This window comes from Vidua macroura, chromosome 12 (assembly GCF_024509145.1).
Source record: "Vidua macroura isolate BioBank_ID:100142 chromosome 12, ASM2450914v1, whole genome shotgun sequence".
Classification (NCBI taxonomy): Eukaryota; Metazoa; Chordata; class Aves; order Passeriformes; family Viduidae; genus Vidua; species Vidua macroura.
Window position 1 is genome coordinate 7,354,207 of NC_071582.1, and position 17,760 is coordinate 7,371,966.

General features: G+C 40.8%; 1 protein-coding gene across 4 annotated transcripts in view; it reads right to left on the reverse strand.

The window, feature by feature from the left end:
• Nucleotides 1-15,927, reverse strand: part of ENTREP2 (endosomal transmembrane epsin interactor 2) — an 87,841-nt gene extending 71,914 nt beyond the window's left edge. For 2 of the 4 annotated variants that reach the window (XM_053988263.1, XM_053988262.1), the window contains exon 1: nucleotides 15,724-15,926. In XM_053988263.1, coding sequence (XP_053844238.1) covers nucleotides 15,724-15,849 — 126 coding nt within the window. In that variant the 5' untranslated portion in view covers nucleotides 15,850-15,926. Of the gene's footprint in view, nucleotides 1-15,723 lie in introns of all 4 variants that reach the window. The other 2 variants (XM_053988264.1, XM_053988265.1) reach the window with 2 other exon arrangements.
• Between the last annotated feature and the right edge of the window lie 1,833 nt (nucleotides 15,928-17,760).

Consider the following 17,760-nt stretch of genomic DNA (forward strand, 5'->3'; position numbering starts at 1 on the left):
CATGCCAAGTGCACATTTCTGTAACTTTATGATTTCTGTAAAAAATACATTCTTGATGTTTTATATGTTGTGTGTGTATACATATAAGCATAGAATCCAAATATGTTTGTAATACTAATTTATTTTCTAATTTACTTATATAAAAATGTGCATATATTTATTGGACATTATTATTTATTAAGAGAACATAATAATTCTCAGAGAATGCAGTTTACCACTCCTTTGGTACATTCAGGCAGCTTTGCTTGTGCACTTCCAGTGAACTGGAAGTAAGGAAGGTTTCTGTGTACTCTCCATCACCAAGTATCTCACTCGGGGATTTAGTTATTACCATGCCCTTCCTAAATCTTATATCAATGCCTACAGTTGAAACTTCTGAGACTCCCAAATTCTTTATCAAACAATTTAATGGCAAAATCCAGCCTAGGTCTACAAGTTAAAACACAATTATCAATTAATCTCTAAATATAGAAAGACTATTAAAGAACCAGCTGGCATTTTAAAATGATGAAAGCCAACACTGTTCTTTGGCACTAGCTGCTCATCAGCACTAGCTGATGTTGCTAAGCTACTGCTGCTGCCCAGTTAGTTACACACCATCAGGTATTAAATTCATGCAGGCCACTAGGCTGCAGGGAAAAAAAAAAAAAAAAAAAAAAAAAAGGAGGAAAAAACAACACTCAAAATGTAGTCTTACACCAGTAAAACTCATAAGTCAAGTCCTGCTATCTGAGTCGATGAAGTGTAATATAGCTTGTATCCATGATGAAATTATATACAGAGAAAACCAATCAGCCTTTGGTGCTATTTTAGAGTCCATCTCATCTTTACTTGCCCTCTTAATTTACTTCAGACTCCTTTTGCTATAACACAGCTAAGTTTTTATTGTTTTGCTGCAACGTAGATAAGCTTTTGTTATATACCTACATTTTGATGAGTGAGTTTTTAATTTTGTCAAATAAATTTCTTGACAAAAATCAGAAGCATATTCTGCTTCTGTGGGTCAATGGAGGCAAATTGAAGAAACTGTCAGAAAGGATGGTAATTTTTTGTCAGTTATTTAGAGCCCATGAAGATAATGTTTAGTATGTGATCACTGTTTAAAAATATCTTTTAAGTTTCTGGCAGTTTCTATGAGATTATAGTAGCAGCCTTTTGCCAATTCTTTCATCACTGATCACACTTGGGATTTGCAGCTTTCAAACCCAAACCTACACTTACTCTTAAGCAGCCTGGCCAGCCCAGGTAGCACCATTATACTATTTAATAAAGTTGGAGAAGACTCCAAGTATGTTCCTCATCACAAGCATCATCTCCACAGTGCTTTTTCTCAAGCTTGATTCCATTTTTATTTAGGACATTACTTTCACACCCTTAGCAAAGCTGTGTTGTTTGGAAGACAGCCTTTTACCTGGGTTGGTGCAGGAGGAGATAATTCTATTGGTAGAAGACAATTTTGACCACTAAATAATCCTGTCCTTTCCATCATATACTAACTTCCCATAAGCATTAACTTTATGACTCTGATGTTTCTTCCCTTGCTCATAGAAATCAACTAGGAGGAACATTATTAAGATCAATTACAAATTGAATGCTTACTGGTTTAGGGTTTTTTTTTTTTTTTGGTGGGTTAATTTTGGTTGTTTCCCTAAGGTGAATACATAACCAGTAAAAAAAACTACACAGAATCATATTTAGCCATTTTTTAGTCTCAGTCAAGAATCAATTGGATTCTGCAAACCTTCCTCTGATCAACACTTTGTACGAAGGAGCTAAGTGAGAGAGAGGAGAGGAAGAGATCTCAGGTCTACAGAAGACGACAGAAAGCCAGGAGATTTTTAATTTACTGAGGGAAGGGACCTTCGGTGCCTGCATTCAAGCACAAAGGTTATTGTGAGCTGGGAGCCACGGCAACCTGACAAAAGCACCAGAGCACAGCTGCTCAACACAGGAACTGGAGACCCTCACTTCCACAGACAGAAAGGTTACTGTCAAAATTGTGATATTATTACCTCATCAAGCAAAAATATTTTCTGGCTCTCATTTTTTTTTCCTTCTGAATAATTGACCTCCATTTTGTAGGAAAACAAACAGACATCCTTGAAAGATCAGCTGTCAACTTACCCTGTTCTAGTTTGTTTCAACAACATATTATGAAATCCCCACTATATATATTAGAAAAAAAAAAACAAAACAAAACAAAACTCAATCAACAAAATATAAAATCCCAGCAACCAAAAAAAGACAAAAAAATCCCCAATAAGCAAAAAAAAACCCAAACAAATTGACAAAAACCAAACCAACAACCGAAAGTAAATATCCGTGCAGAATTTCCATTTATATTTGAGAGGGTTACTTCTATATATTTGCTATTCCACAGGATTATAAACTGTGAACCTATATCTCAGCTAATGCTGTATTACAATCCTAGATTTCTAGGAAGTATTCCTTGCATTATCTGCTGGCACATTCCTTAAAGCCTTGCTACAGACCACTGGGCCAGTGAAATGACAAAATTCATTGTCCCTGCAACATGCTCTAGTTACTTTTTAAAAACATACTTTTTAAAAGCTAGAAAACTTTTAATTTCTCAGGCAAAGAAGGACAAGAACTATTCATCACTATAATGTTTATTAGAGTTCCCTCAGCGTGTTTGTACAACCTTGTTATCCAATGGTAGGGCATATTTAGAGCTTACTAAAGTAACAGATCATCACTTGTCAGATGTGGAAACAGAGGGAACAGATAGCACATTTCTTAAGAAAGTTCTTTGGGGATTGAGGAGGTGTGAATCTTGTCTGAGAACACACTATTTGCTTATTCTCATCTTCCCACTCCTCAGGCATTTCAAGTGGCAACTGGGGAAGCAAACATTTCTCCCATTTAAATGACCAAGTATTCTTTAACAGACACCAAATATATTGATTTTTAATACATTTTATTGCCTTACACTGAAGTTAGTGCCTGCTTCTGAGAATTCCAGTAAACTGCACTCCATCCAACTATAACTTAACTAACTAAAATAGCTATATGACATATCCTTTTCCATGCTAGAGAAACCACCTTCTTTAATATACAAACCTGCCTTTTCCTTCTCAAGCTATTCACTGGCAACTTAATTGGAAAAGAAAGGAAACCTTTTCTGCAGATCTGTTTGTAAAATTACAATTTTTCATCTTCAGGATGATCTCCTCAAAAAGTATTTTCTACTTCATCCAAAGTATTATTATATGCATTTATATCATTAAACTTTCCATTTCCACCAGAGTCTACTGATTAATATAATCACTGTGCATTATTGTTAATCCACAGGCTTCTTGTGGGACTCAAACAAATATAATTACACTGCCTGTTGAATTTTCTGCTTTCAGAAAACAGAACACTTCACAAAGCCTCATATTACTTTTAAGTATAAGCTTTCCACATCCTATTCACCTTTGGCACGACCTATGGCCTGTGCTGTAAGTCAGGACTTCCACCCATCAGCTTTGTTTCATGCTGCGGAACGGCCAGCGAGGCAGGATTTGCTGTAACTCTCACAGAGCCGCCCCTGGCTGCTCCTACAGGGTCCCAAGGGAACAGGGACACGCCCAGCTGGCAGGTGAAGCTGGGAGACACCTCTGCAGCAGCTGGGCACTGCTGAGACCTGCCCTTACACTCCTGGCTTACAGGTGGGACTTCCTGGCCAACTGGCTGAAACAGATCACAGCTTCAGTGCTGCATTGCCATGTTTTACCCAAAACCAAAAAAAGCTGCAGAAAAGCTGCTCCTAACGTTGGTCTCATTTACCTTCTCAAACTCCACACAAGAATTACATCAATAACAGCTAAACTGTCTAAAACACTGATTCCTGAGGCACTTAGGCTGGAGGCAAAGGAGGTCCAAAGGAGGTCTAACATTTTTGATGTTATATGGTTAACAGACAGACACAAGGCACCAGAAGTATTTTTAGACCTTTCTGAATCAGGGAAATATTGTTTAAAACATTGCTCTAATTTCTACATGATCTAGTTTTCAAGAATTTGAGCCACAGCTCATTACTACAGCATTCAATTTGGCATCAGATTCTTTTTCTTGATTAAGTCAAATACAGCAGATCCAATGAAATATATTGTTTGGGGATTCCCATATAGTTCCTAAATATAATATACCTAACTATAAACAAAAAAATTAAATTGATTTTTATTATCCAGGAGCTCTAAATGTTAGTGCATATAGAGTTACTTTTCCATAGGCAAAATTCTTCACAGACCTATCTTATTCCATTGACGTTATATAAATCAAATCAGACACTGATGAAGGGAAGAAATCTTCAGAATCCCAAAATAACTAACCTCCAAAAATAAAAATAAAATTGCTTGTTGCTGAAATATTCAAGATTGAAAAGTAACTGTAACTCTCAAATTGACTCCTTTTTTCCCCATTCTTATCTTCTCTTAATTTTTCAAAATAGGTTAATTAACAAGATAATTACATCTTGTAATTAGGAACTAAAGCAGCTGATTGAGGCAAAACCTCAAGCTAGCCCCAAACAATTCATATGGGAAGGCAAGTTTTTAAACTGTCAGGACATGAGAAGGAACTATCAAGTGGAAGGACATTACAATTTGCCTAGTGGTCATTTCTAGTCCCACAGGCAAAAAGGGCACTGCTGCAGGGGAAGGTACAAGGTCAGAAGTAGAAAATGGTTTTGTTTCCTTCTGCCTTCCAGCCCATTATTTCAGGTTCACAAACCCGTGAGGGGTATGACTGAACTCTTCAGACAAGCTTCACCTAGGACTGACAGGTCCTGTCACTGGGACTACTTTTCCTAATAGCTGGTTCGATATTTGGTCTTTCAGACCCTTGACTCACAGGGAAAGAAAATCCATCAGTTCCAGAAGTGAGGTCTAAAGGAAGCTGCTGAGGTCCTTCCAAGGAATCACTTCTGTAACTGATGGATTTTCTCTTTAACTAAAAACCAAGCTATGTTAAACTAGGACAGAAGGTCAGTGAAGGAAGATGAACACATTATCTCTGGTAGATACCAAATGCCACCAGATATTGATCTGATATTGTCACCCTTATTATCTGTACAACACTTTATTGTTTGTACTGTCATTATTACTTTTACAGTAAAGGTTCTTCTCCACTCAAAAGGCAAATATTACATACCAAGAGAAATGAGTCTGTCAAGCCACAGTGTAAGTTTTTGAAAAGCTCAAAGGAAAAGCTGCATTGAAGATTTAAACTACCTAGGTAGGAAGAAAAATATTTACTGAATTAACATGAACTTCAAAAACAGACAGCAATGTTTTAGTATTGTTCCTAGTTATTGTAGTGATATTTCACAGGATCTCAAAGTATGGTCTCACCACGAAGCTTTATTCCAAATTTCATAAGGAATAAAGGAAAATTTTTAATGGAGGAAAAGAAGTTGTTCTAAATTATTATAAATTCCTTAGGCCCAGACAAATATGTGTCACACAAGAATAAAGAGGACAAGAGTTTCCTGTTAGGAACTCCTTAAAAAAGCTAATGTCTCCTCTTATACCAGAACAAATGTGAAGAACTGGTTATGTGGAGGACTTCAGCCTACACATTAAATCTGACTCCTACCTACCATAACATTACTTCTGTCCTTCTGAAAGGACAACCATTGCTGGTTTATGCATAAAAGGCAACATGGACAAGTTGTTAACATCATACCTGAAGTGTGCAGCATTGTCAGGCACACAAAGTGCACCTGCCACCCCATCTGTCCTGCCCTCACTATTCTCTCTGGTTCCATGCAGCAGGTGCTGTGGTAGGAGGGGCAGAGATGCATCAGAGAAATTATGTGGTGCAGCTGTAAGGGAATCCTGCTATTACAGACCCAACAGTCATGTGTCTCCAGGGCATGAGCCATTATCCTACATGTATTTCCCTTCCTTCCCCATCCCCCCCACTCCAGTGGTGTATTGTGGCTTGCCTTGTTCTGGTTTTAGTGTTACTTTGAACATGAAAATTATTTTTAATACTCTGATGTATCTAAATAAATCTCCACTCCCTAAGTCAACATCTTTCAAGTATTCTTTATAACCAAATATTTGTTGCAAACTCAGAAATATTCTTTTTTGATGCTCCCTTTTACTCTTTACGTGTAATGAAAATTTATTTCACATGAAAACTCTATTATGTTTAAAACCACTGCAAAATGAAAATTCAAATCTAGCACTTCTTGAATTAACATTGCTTTTTGGAAAGCAATTTTCAAGGCAGAAAGGACTACAACAGCATCCATTTGGTTTATTCTCATTTGCAATAAACACAATAATCTTTCAGATACAAATCATGTCTGTATAGGCAAGCAAGAGGAAGCTCATCTGTTCTTCATCTAAAGATCCCACACTTTCATTAGCAGTTTTTTATATGCATTTTTTTACTTTCAGCTCACAAATATAAAAACTGAAACTTGCCACAAGAATGTGTAAGTGGTCCTACACACCCCCAGAAAATTTGTTTCAGTGGGAACATGTAAAGGGTCAAGTCTATAGTTTGATACTCTGGATGACCCGAGACACATAAAACAGACTGAGTTCCTTCACATCAACACACACACAGGACAGCAGCCTTTGCACTGGAGAGTGTCATTTTTTTATAGCCATATATTTCACAAGTTTTCAAAAGGTTTTTTATTTAAGCCTCCAGAAAGATAAAATTTGTTTGAACTGCAGCTAATTTCAAGATATGACAAAACCACTTTCTACCAATGTTATTTCCAGAATGACATAGGAGTGTCACACATGTTCACAGCATCATCAAAGTTCTTGATGACTTTACAGAGTCAGAACTTGAAAACCTCTTATTTTAGCAGCATTAGTCAACAAATGCTTTCACTGCTATAACAAAGGAAAACCATTGAGTTAAATGTTCTGATAGAACCATGCTCACTAGAATGCATACTAGTGAGATAATTGTGTTTATTATTGATAAATTATGTTGTCCCTTGGCTATTTACATTGAATGATCAATGCTGGTTTGGTTTAGTTGTTTTTTTTTTTAACTAGAGAGTAATCTTAATTTCTTTAGCAGACAAAAAAAATCTGTCACAAATCTGAAAAATATCTGCAAACACAAGTTTTTACACAGATGAAAAGAGTTTTTTTTCTCTGAAGAGAGTGAATACAAAAGTGACAGCATAAAGCTACATGTTTATTCTCTCAGTGCCTCTGGATTAAGTGTGTTCAGTTTAAAACCACCTGGTTTTATTTCTCTGGCACTGAAGGCTTATCTAAAATCTTCAAATTAAGATATGCTCTTTTCTGCTAAAACAGTAGCAAAAAAATCCAGTTCATAAGTACATTACACCCCACACATGAAAATAATTCTGCTGAGATTGACTCTCAGTGACAGAAATAACAAACCTGTATAGTTATCAGTGAGGACATTATTTGCTGGTTCTGCAGAACAGAAATTACTCATGATGATAGCTTCTAGAAAGAAGGAAAGTTCATATTCAAAACTGAAAGCAAGCTTGCAAAGTAGAGTAACTCCTACTTTGTAAATTAGACCCAAAAGTTTAAAATTGTGCTGCTGTTTCAACTACCTATGTTTAAATCAAGCTCTTATCAAGATCAGAAATCCAAGTGTTAAATCCAGATTGCTTCCTTTAAGCAAAAAAATACATTATTCTTCAAAGTGTTTACATTTTCTCATTTTTATCAGAATATGAAAAAAATAAAACCAAACAAAACCAATAATAAAACCAAGTAATAAACTTTTCAGAATATTGTGAAATTATTCAATTTTTTTAACCACAATCTAATGGAAAACAATGTCTCAGTATAAACCATGCAGCAGTAATTCAACTAAGTATTTCTCATTTACTGCAAATTAGCTCAAAAGTACTCCACCTACTCAATGCCCTTAAAAGTAACACACCAAGCACTGGCATCTGCTCCTCAGAACTGGCTATTTTAATCTGCAGACCTGCATCAAATTATCATTGTAGATGTACCCAGGATGCAGGAAAATTCTGCCCAGCATAAAGCATTTCTAGTCATCTGTAGGGAGTTCACATCTTCTGCACAATACAGGAGCTTTCAGATTGGCCTTACAGGTTTTACCTGAATTACCAAAGAGCAAATGGAACGTGAGCAAATCTGTTTGCAATAGAATCTGGTGTTGAGAGCATCCACACCAAGCACTCAATGGATGAGTGGCTATTCAGACAGGCTGCAGTCTGGCCCAGAGACTTCATTCCTCCCAGCAGTCAGATTCCATTGACTGTGTTCTTCCAGCTCATCTTTTGGCTCCATTTTATCCCCAGGAGCCGAGTCGGTGTGCTCTGAGACCGCTCCCTGGCGTGCAGGAACAGCGAGTGGGAGCACACACACGACCAGAACTAGAGCACTGATATGGACACATGCACAGACCACCAAAAATAACAATGAGAAAATACACTGGGGACAGGACTGCAGTTTCAAACAGCACAAGCAAGAACTTTTGAAGGAATAATCAACACAGTGTCCTTACAAACAGATTGTAAACCCTCTGTTTATGGGCTAGACACAGCGATTCTGTGATTTGCCAAAGATGGAAGACTAAGCTTGAGGTCATTTTGGTCTTAAAATGTTGCTTGCACGTAAGCTAGAGTGCTCTGAATGTATAAATATTCCTCAATTATAAATTCCCTATGTTTGTCACATTTGCATAACACTCCTTTAAAGCAATGCGGTTGCTCCCAAAGAGATGAGGTAATGACCACACCACCTGCTTCTAGAAGAGTAGCTTTCTCTAAATACACTACTGAAATCGTTATACTCCTGTAAGTTACGTATTTTCAGGCAGTCCACACCTTACACAGTCCCATTATCTGTTCTGCCCTTGGATCCCAGAAGGCACAGGAGTGAGCAGAAAAATGAATTGTGAAAGAATAGCTAACTAAACATGATAATTCACAGCTCATTCCTTTAGTAAGTCACAACATAAAACTAAAATGAAGGTGTAATAAGTTCAGCAGCTGCAAATAATTAGATTATTTACCTTAGAAATTCCCACTTCCACCAAGGTACTTAGCTCTGTCCAAGTTTCTCAGTAGACTTAACCTGCTCCTCACAGCTAGTTCTCATAAGTTCCCGGGCAGTATTTGCTGTCTTTTACACCAAATGCTACTATATTTCCAACATTAAAAAACTGGCTGGAAAGGACAACTAGCATCCAGGAAAAAGATTTCATTCCTATAGAGACTGAGACATACACCTATCTTTCTGCTACAGACAAAAACAAACCCACAAGAAACTAACTAAAAACTGTATGCTGAAAACAGTAGGAGACTTACCCATAATATTTTTATTCTGCAGTCTGGCTGCCTACAGAAAAATAAAGACTTCAGAATGCAGGTCACTTATAATAATATGGGATTAATAAAAATGATGCTATTTCTTCCCTACAGACTGGACACCTCCTGCTTCTTATCATAATTATCTTTGCTTTCTTCCACTACTCCTTCCTGTAACACAGGAAGTTTTTAAATTAAATTGCTCTTAAGGCTAAGGTAACAGAACACACACAGAAGCAATAAAAGCTGATGTGCCTCATGAAACAAATCATGTTGCCTTCCATGAGTCTGCTATTCTCTAGTGCACTGGAGACAAAAAAATCTCAAGGTTGTACTTAGCCTCAAATCCCCAAGAAGTTACAGTTATTTTACTAGACACAGTTCAAAGAATTAAAAAAGAATGCTGTCATCTTTCTAAGTGTTCCTCTGTCCAGCTGATTTGCTATCATGCCATCAGGATATGGAAACAACACTTTCACCCATGAATGTCCTGTTCCAAAGCCCTGCCTGACCACAGACTCCGTAAAGCACAGAGGATGCACCCAAGGTCTCTCAGTTCTTATGTTCTATGATGTGTATGACCTCTTCTTGTGCACCAACGCCACAGGTTTTAACTGGCATCTATTAACAGCTTCATGGGTTTTCTGGGTTGGATGTTTTTGGGTATTTTGTCTGTCACACAATATTGTCAGGATGTACAAACCAAGTATGCTAATAAAATTAATAATGATCCATCACCTAGACAAGACACATTGCAATCCTTGTGCATTTTATGAAGGTGAGAAGCAAGCCTGTGCAGGTGACTGATTTTTTTTTACCAACACTGTGTACCACAACACACATCTCTAGCACGCTTCCTGAGACACAAAGTTCCAGACAGCTGACCTCCTTCCACAGGCTGCTCACATTTCAAAGCCCTGACAAACTTGCAAAGGAAAAGAAAGATGTGCCTGAGGTGTTAGCAAATCCAAAAAGAAGTCAGAAAAACCCAGGGATGGTAGTTAATAAAGGATACAGCAGTAGACAGTAACAGATAATGTCTCAAAGAATCAAAGTTAATGTAATTCTTTTGCAAGTATGTATAACTGAAGGTTCCACTATTGGTAACTACAACTGTGACTGCCCCTTACAATTCCTAACTGAGGAGTTAGCAGTGATCAGTCAAATGTGATAGTACCACTTTCTCAAATGTATCATCCCATTGAACAGCTTTTATTTTGTGACTAACACACTGGCAAAAAACCTACCATGGACTTATTAGCTGGACTGTGAAGAGGCAAAAGATTACCAAGTCATTGTAGGATTTTTGAAGTCATCCATTTCCTGGTCTTCTAAATTTCACCAAATTGAAACAAGGAACATCAAAGTAACTGTCCCAGTGTGTGGATGCATTATCTTTCCGGAATGACACAAGATCTTCAACAGCCACACAGAGAAATCAGTTTCATTTGTTCCCTGGGCTTGGACTATTTGATAATCTGCATTAGAGGTCTGGTAAGTCTCCCAAAAACTTTCTGTGTGGAAATTTACCTACCCAATTGCCAAACCAGCAATACAAACTCCTCCAAAAGAAACCTGAAAGTGAGTATTTAGAGATATAGAACATTTGCTGAACCGTCAGCAAACTTCACAGAATAACAAATTGTTGATGATAAACTAATCAGCATGGCTATGAGTCTACAGATTTGGAATGTGTTATTAGACCAATCCTCTGAAGAGAAGGAATCTGGTCACATACTCTCACCCAAACAGTGTTCCCTCCAAGAAAGCTGTAGGCTGAACTCTCAGGTTGTGTGTGTGTTAACCAGGAATACTCAACCAAGCAATCCATACTATGGGTTCTCATACTCCCAGAGATGATCCAGAATTCTCATAGAGCACACTCAGAAGTACAGTGGACATTTGGTGAAAAACTACTTGATAACCATAGAGTTAAGAGTTTCATTTATACCTACAGCAGGTGGGCAAGAAAGCTGCCCTTGGAGTCCTAGACATAAAATCATCTCCAAGACAAATAAACGAATAAATGTGTTCCAGGCTGTCCCGGTTCAGAGAACACTGGATCACACCACAGGAGCAGTGAGGTTACTTTCTCTCAAGGAGCTTGGCTTTGCTTTCACAGTCACACTGTTGACAAGAGGCTTCTCATGCAAACTTGAAGTTCCTTGTCCCAAGCTACAACTATCACTCTACTCCTCCTGACTATCCACAAATAATGGAAAATACCAGAAGAAGACAGAACAAGGGATAGGAGGAAGGAAAAATAAAAACCCTTTAGCTGAAATGGAGAAGAAGAGAAAACCACAACTGCTAACAAATTATCTTTATTGTCATCTCCCCTTCACTTCCACAATGATTCTGTACAGGAACATGCCAGGACAACCTGCTGCATGTGAGGAACAGCCAGGATCACAGACAAGTAGAAGTTTTTGAAAGTTAACTCCTTTAAGCACCACCTGAGGTTTTTAAACCTATTTTGTACAATGTCACAGAAAAATACAGAAAAGACTCCTACATTCAGCTTTCTCAGTTAATAGACAAGTATATAACACATTTCCTATTTTCCATAAAAGAAAAGTTGGGTTTGAGTTCACACAAAAAATCTCCCTTTATATCTGTTTCCTTTTTCAAAGAACACAAAAAAAAGCATGTATTTCATGAACCTTGAAAACATTCTAAATTAAAGATGCTTTTAAGCCAGAAGAATTGATCTGCTCTGAACATGGGATATGGATGAAAAGAGGCACAATTGAGAAGAAACTTAATAAAAAGGAAAGGCAGCACAAGATCTTCCAGTAACACACTTCTACACAAAACACAACAACTGTCAAGTAACCATACATAAAAAAGGAGATAGAAGAATACACAGCAAGATTTATACAAGAAGAATATACTTGCTAAGATTTCCAAGAAGAATACACTTGCTAAGATTTCTAGTGCCAGAGTAATTTTAGAAACCTGGGCAATCTTATGATTTATTTCATTAATACTTTGTTCTGCTAGAGAGAATTCTGGTCTCTAAGCCTGGTAATTTTCTTAAATCAAGATGGGAGGGGTAGCATGATAAACATCTTTCTGCAAACTTCTAAATAATTTGAAGAAATGACTTCACAAAGTGAGATTTGCTTTTGCAGTCACAAACCCGCAGCACCATCAGCCTGTGGTTTGCTGCTGTCCCATCACTGACAGGAACCATGAACACCACTGAAGCATTTCCCTCAATCTGGGCAAACTGGCATATAGTTTGCATTTTAAAGGGCAAAGAGGGTACAAATATTTTCTCATATTCAAGCAACTACAGACCTACAGGAGAGATAAATAACCTTGTCACTGCTTATACTTTTCAGTGATCTACCAGAACAGCCTAATTTTGAGACCTATCCTTCCATGATTAAAATGAGGCTAGTACTCTGTTCTTGATGTTCTTAACAGGATCGAAGACACTTATGCTCATTTCCCTTCTATGAAAAAACATTTTCTTTTAACCAGTTGAGAGAATGTGAAGAAGAAATCACCATTTTCTCAGGAAACTGCAATGGGAACAAGCTGCCAAGCATTTCAGCACACAGATTGCAAGGTCTTGCCAATGAATGCTGTCTATGCAGAGAATTAACCAGTACCTCCTTCTCTAAACCTCAAATTTCCTTTTGCTCAGTGTGAGGTTGACTCTGGTTAATTACCTTAAAAATGTCTTAATACAAAATATATGAAGATAAAAAGTATCTTCCTAACATGATGCTATGAAAGATAACCTGTTCATGGTATGGGATGTTGCTTAAATAAACTCTGCACTCTTCAAAGTTTTATGGAAATTATGGTGCCTTGTTCTTTAAATATGCTCTCACTTACATGGTCACTTGATTTGAAAAAGAAAGTGAGAAATCAGAACCTTTCCTTGCATTTGATTACAAAACTTTCCGTGAGTTTAATATGCAGACTGATCTATTTTTAAATTTTTTTCAACCAGCTAAGCTGTTACAAACACTAGGAAATTATTTTCAAAAACGTTTGAAAGACTCATAACAAATTTTTGAAACCTTCATTAATATTGACAGGGCATCTGGTGTCAAAAACTGCTGAAAAGTATCAATGCCAAGACTACTTACTCTCTTTTACAATGTGCATTTCTAATGACTAAAAACTACAGTATCACATAAACACACACAAAAAAAAATAGATTCAGAATGTCTACTTTAATATCAAACCACTCAGTTATTTACTTTCAAGAAGTGAGGGGGAAGTAGTGTGAAGGCAGTGAATATCGATGTCTGATTTTGGCACCAAATAAAGACAGGAAAGACAGTTCCATTATTTTTCTCTCATGTCACTTAAACCCACCTGTAGTTATTTCTTTAACTGCATTTTACAGAAGCAAGGTAAACACTGTTACTCTTCCACAGAAACATTTTTCAGCTGTGAGTGATGATATATCTAGTGTTTGTTAAATCCACTAAATACCTCAAAAGGGCTTTTAGAAAGGGCTTTGTAATCAACTAACTTCAAGAAGTTCTTTAGGGCTCATCATGCTTCAAAAACTTCTCTATTTCCTCTTAGTTCTTGAGACTTAGAGGAAAGGATAATAGGAGGAAACTAAGTTTATGCTAATGCTCAGACAGCTCATTTATAAGGTAGAAAGGAAACTCTTAGTTTAGGAAACAAGGTACACCTGCCTCATTCTGATAACACAGGAAAACAAGGCCTTCTAGTCAGCAGTCCTGCAATTCCCTGAGCCTTGCACCCGTTCTACCACAGGCTGGAATCTCGGGTTTGGTGTCTCTGGTGAGCAACCAGCATGCATGCAAACACATTTTCTGTGAAATTGAGATACACTGCACAGAGAGAAGAGTAGAAAGCATCCACAGTAAGGAAAGCAGCCTATCTTGGAGCATAAGAATAAGCACCAGAAGTGTCTTTGCACACAGAACACAGGAGGTGGGGGAAAAGGTACCATTGAAAAAGTTGTGCTTACTGGAATACACAAGCAGTTATGCATATTCCTGCTCACTCTGTCGAGGTAAGAAATAAAGGCTGCCTGAGCTGTGTTGGTTCAGTAGCACATTAATATGTAAGCAGCCAGATTATGAACCTAAAATTCACACCTCATCACAACAAATAATTGCATATTATCTTGCAGAGGATCAAATTCAATAGAATGACTATTACAACATCAATGCTATTAGTGTAAACTCATATTTCTTTTCAAGACTAGAATAAAATACAACAAAATCAAGAACGATATCTAAATAATTAATCCAGAACTACTCTTCTGCTCTGAAGGACCCGGAAAAAAAAGTAATATTCTGCATAAGAGCATATTAAATAGTTTAAGGTTTTAAAAAAATTACACCTTTTCCACCACATGCTTAAAACTAAATAACACAAAATATTTTATCTAATTCTCTGGTTTCTAACAAGCACATTTCAAGTTGAAAACTCTCTGGTCCGTTAAAAGAGCTGAAGAGACATAATTGAAACCAGTAACGCATTAAATTAAATGGAGCAAATCTTAACCAATAGCACAGAGTCTGTTACCAATGCCCTCAGAAATGCCTAATTCTTCATAAATTTCAAGCCCCATTTCACTGCTTATGAGAAAAACTTTCATGAAGCAGGATTATCTTAACGTGTCCATGTGTGCACTGTGCCCAAACACAGATGCAGCCACTCATGATCTGCACTAAATGAGACCCACCTGAGTCAGATTATCAACTCTTTTTTTTTTGTTTGTTTGTTTTAAATTTGTGCTACCAGGACACAATAGAAAGTGAACAGGATAACACAAAGGAATCAGAAGGACCCCAATTTCCGCTCAGAACAAACAAGCTTTTCCCTCAGACCAGCAGCCTCCCCCAAGGCGAACCCCAGCTTCTCTCAGGGCTCTCGGGTGCCCCAAAGCCACGGCCTTTCCACCTTTCTCCTGGCGCACTCGCGCTCTCCTCGGCACAACTCTTCCACGCCGTGTATGTACCTTAAATCCCATTCCTGCTGTGCTCGTCCCGTTTGGTCACCTCCAGCACCTCACGACTCGCGGCTGAATTTGCAGCCGCGCCAGACCCTGAGCGCCGGCCGCTCTCAAGGTGAGCCCAAGTCAGCGCCGATAGAACGGGCACCGGCGGCAGAGGCAACGCCAGAGGCTCATTTGTCATCCCAACTTTCACTCGACGCTGTTGATAAAACCCAATCCACCTTGGCCAGCCCTTCCAAATGAGAGGTGGAAGTGCCACCGCGCTGCTGCGGGCCGGGGGAAGCGCCGTAGCCGTGCTGAACAGGGCGCAGCTGATCGAGGAGCTCACCTGCCCGCCTCAGCGCGGGGAGGGCGCCGAGGCCCGCAATCGCCACCCGCGTCCCACCTGGCGGGCGGCCGCGCATCCCTGAGGCGCCGGCGGCGGTCCCGCCCGCCCCTCCCGCACCCCTCGACTCACCGAGAAGCCGGCCCAGAAGGGGCAGGAGTGGCGGACGCGGGCCGAGGTGGTGAGCGCCAGGGCGGCGAAGCTGACGGCCACGATGAGGCAGCCGAGCACCATCTGCGTGACCCCCAGGGCCAGCATGGCCCGCGAGCGGGCGCGCTGCTCGCGCAGGCGGGACAGGCTGCGGGACAGCGCGGTGGGGCTGAGGGAGCGCGCCCCGCCGGGGGCCCGCGCCGCCCCGCCGCCCGCCGGCATCCTCCGCGCGGCCCCGCGCCGCCTCCCGCCGCCCCCGCGCTCCGCGGGGCAGCCGGGCGCTGCGGGCAGCGCGGCGCATGGAGGAGGAGCCGCCCTGCTCCCGGAGCGACCCGCGCGGCCCCGGCCGGGGCACGGCGGGCCAGGGGCAGCCGCCGCCGCCGCCGCCTCCTGTCCCCGCTGCAGGCGCGGGGCGGGGGGGGCTGCGGGGCTGCAGCGCGCGGGCGCGGCTCAACCTCAGCCGCCGGCGGGGGCGGCCCCGGTCCGGCCCAGCCCCGGCGCCGCTGGCCGGGCGCGCCCGCTCGGGGAGCGCCCGCGCCCCGCCGCCCGGCTCGCCGCGGCTCCCGCCGCTGCCGCGGAGCGCCCGAGCCCCGCTGCCCAGCGCCTGCCGTTCCGGGAGGGGAGGGGAGCGGGGGAGGGTTGTGCACGGCCAATGGCGGGCGGAGGCAGCGGCCGGAGCATCAGCGGCGGCCGCCGGCCCTGCAAGCTCGGCGTCGTGTGCGAGGCGAGCGCCGGACGAGGGGCCCGGCCCGAGGCCCCCCTGCAGCCGGACGGCGCCCGGGCAGCGCCCCTGAGCCAGCCCCGCTCCTGCCGCCAGCGCCCTGAGGGGCAAAATCGCTCCCACCTGGGCTTTGTGCAGCGGCGGCACCGGCAGCCTCCCTCCTTGCTCCGTGTGCTCCCGTCCAGCGGCGGAGGAAGGCAGGGCTGGGCTCAGTTCTGTGTAGAAGGCATCTTAAGCGTTTTTTATTTTTTAGGTTTTTTTTCCTCACAGCAAACCATAACCAAGTCTCAGGCGCAGCATCCCCAGTAGCAGAAACATATGAGGCTTCTAATTATAAAAACTTCCCAGCCCTGCTGCTGCTGCCAGCAGGGTCTAGCATGGTATGGCTGCCCACAGCACCTGAAGCCACTCTTCTGCAGAAAGGAAATCAGCAATTAGGCATCAACTGTAAACGGCTTGGCCTACTCATGAAAAACACACAAACAGAATCCAAACCCCAGATGATCATCTCACTATACTGCAGGATAGTTTAGGTAATAAAACTATCCCAAGTTTAACATGTTTGTAGCACCATAATCTGCTAAAATAGTATTTTTTTTAAATACAGGGATTGGCACATGTAGTGTACATATCTGTAATTCTGTGATATTAATTTAAAAAAAACCCTCAACCCGAACATCACACATACACCAGGCTTAAAACTTGGTATTTGTGACTCTTTTTCTTTTCTTTCTGGAACTTTTCTTAGCATTAAATAGTTTTTTGGGGAGGTAGTAGTGAGGAAGTGTGCCTTGACAGGAAAGTGTCAGAGTAGGTCGCCTCTCTGCATACAATATCCAGATGTTTTACTGTAACTAAAGAACACAAAAAAGCTTGCTGCTTTCAGCTTAATTCACTGTGTCACACAACATCATAGGGTAACAGCTGCTGTCACCCCACCATGGCTGAAATACTGCTCCAGCACATGTGCAAGCCATATTTTAATCAGAGACAAAAGCACCTGACTAAATTCTACACTGAAGAAACAACTGTTTTGCTAAAAGTTTTTAGGCAAATGCAGAACTGTACTACATTAACATTGCTCAAAAGAAGAGATAGCTTACAATGACCTAGTTAGACTGGGCCTGATAACAAATAGGAGTCAGCTAGAAACAGCACACCACTACACATTCCCAACTGATATTCCCAACCTGACTGCTGGCACAGGTGTGCTACGTCCTATCTGAAAGCCCAGGGAGAACAGATAAATGAAGGCAGGTGGGAATATATGGTTATAGATCACACTGAATTTCTGCTTA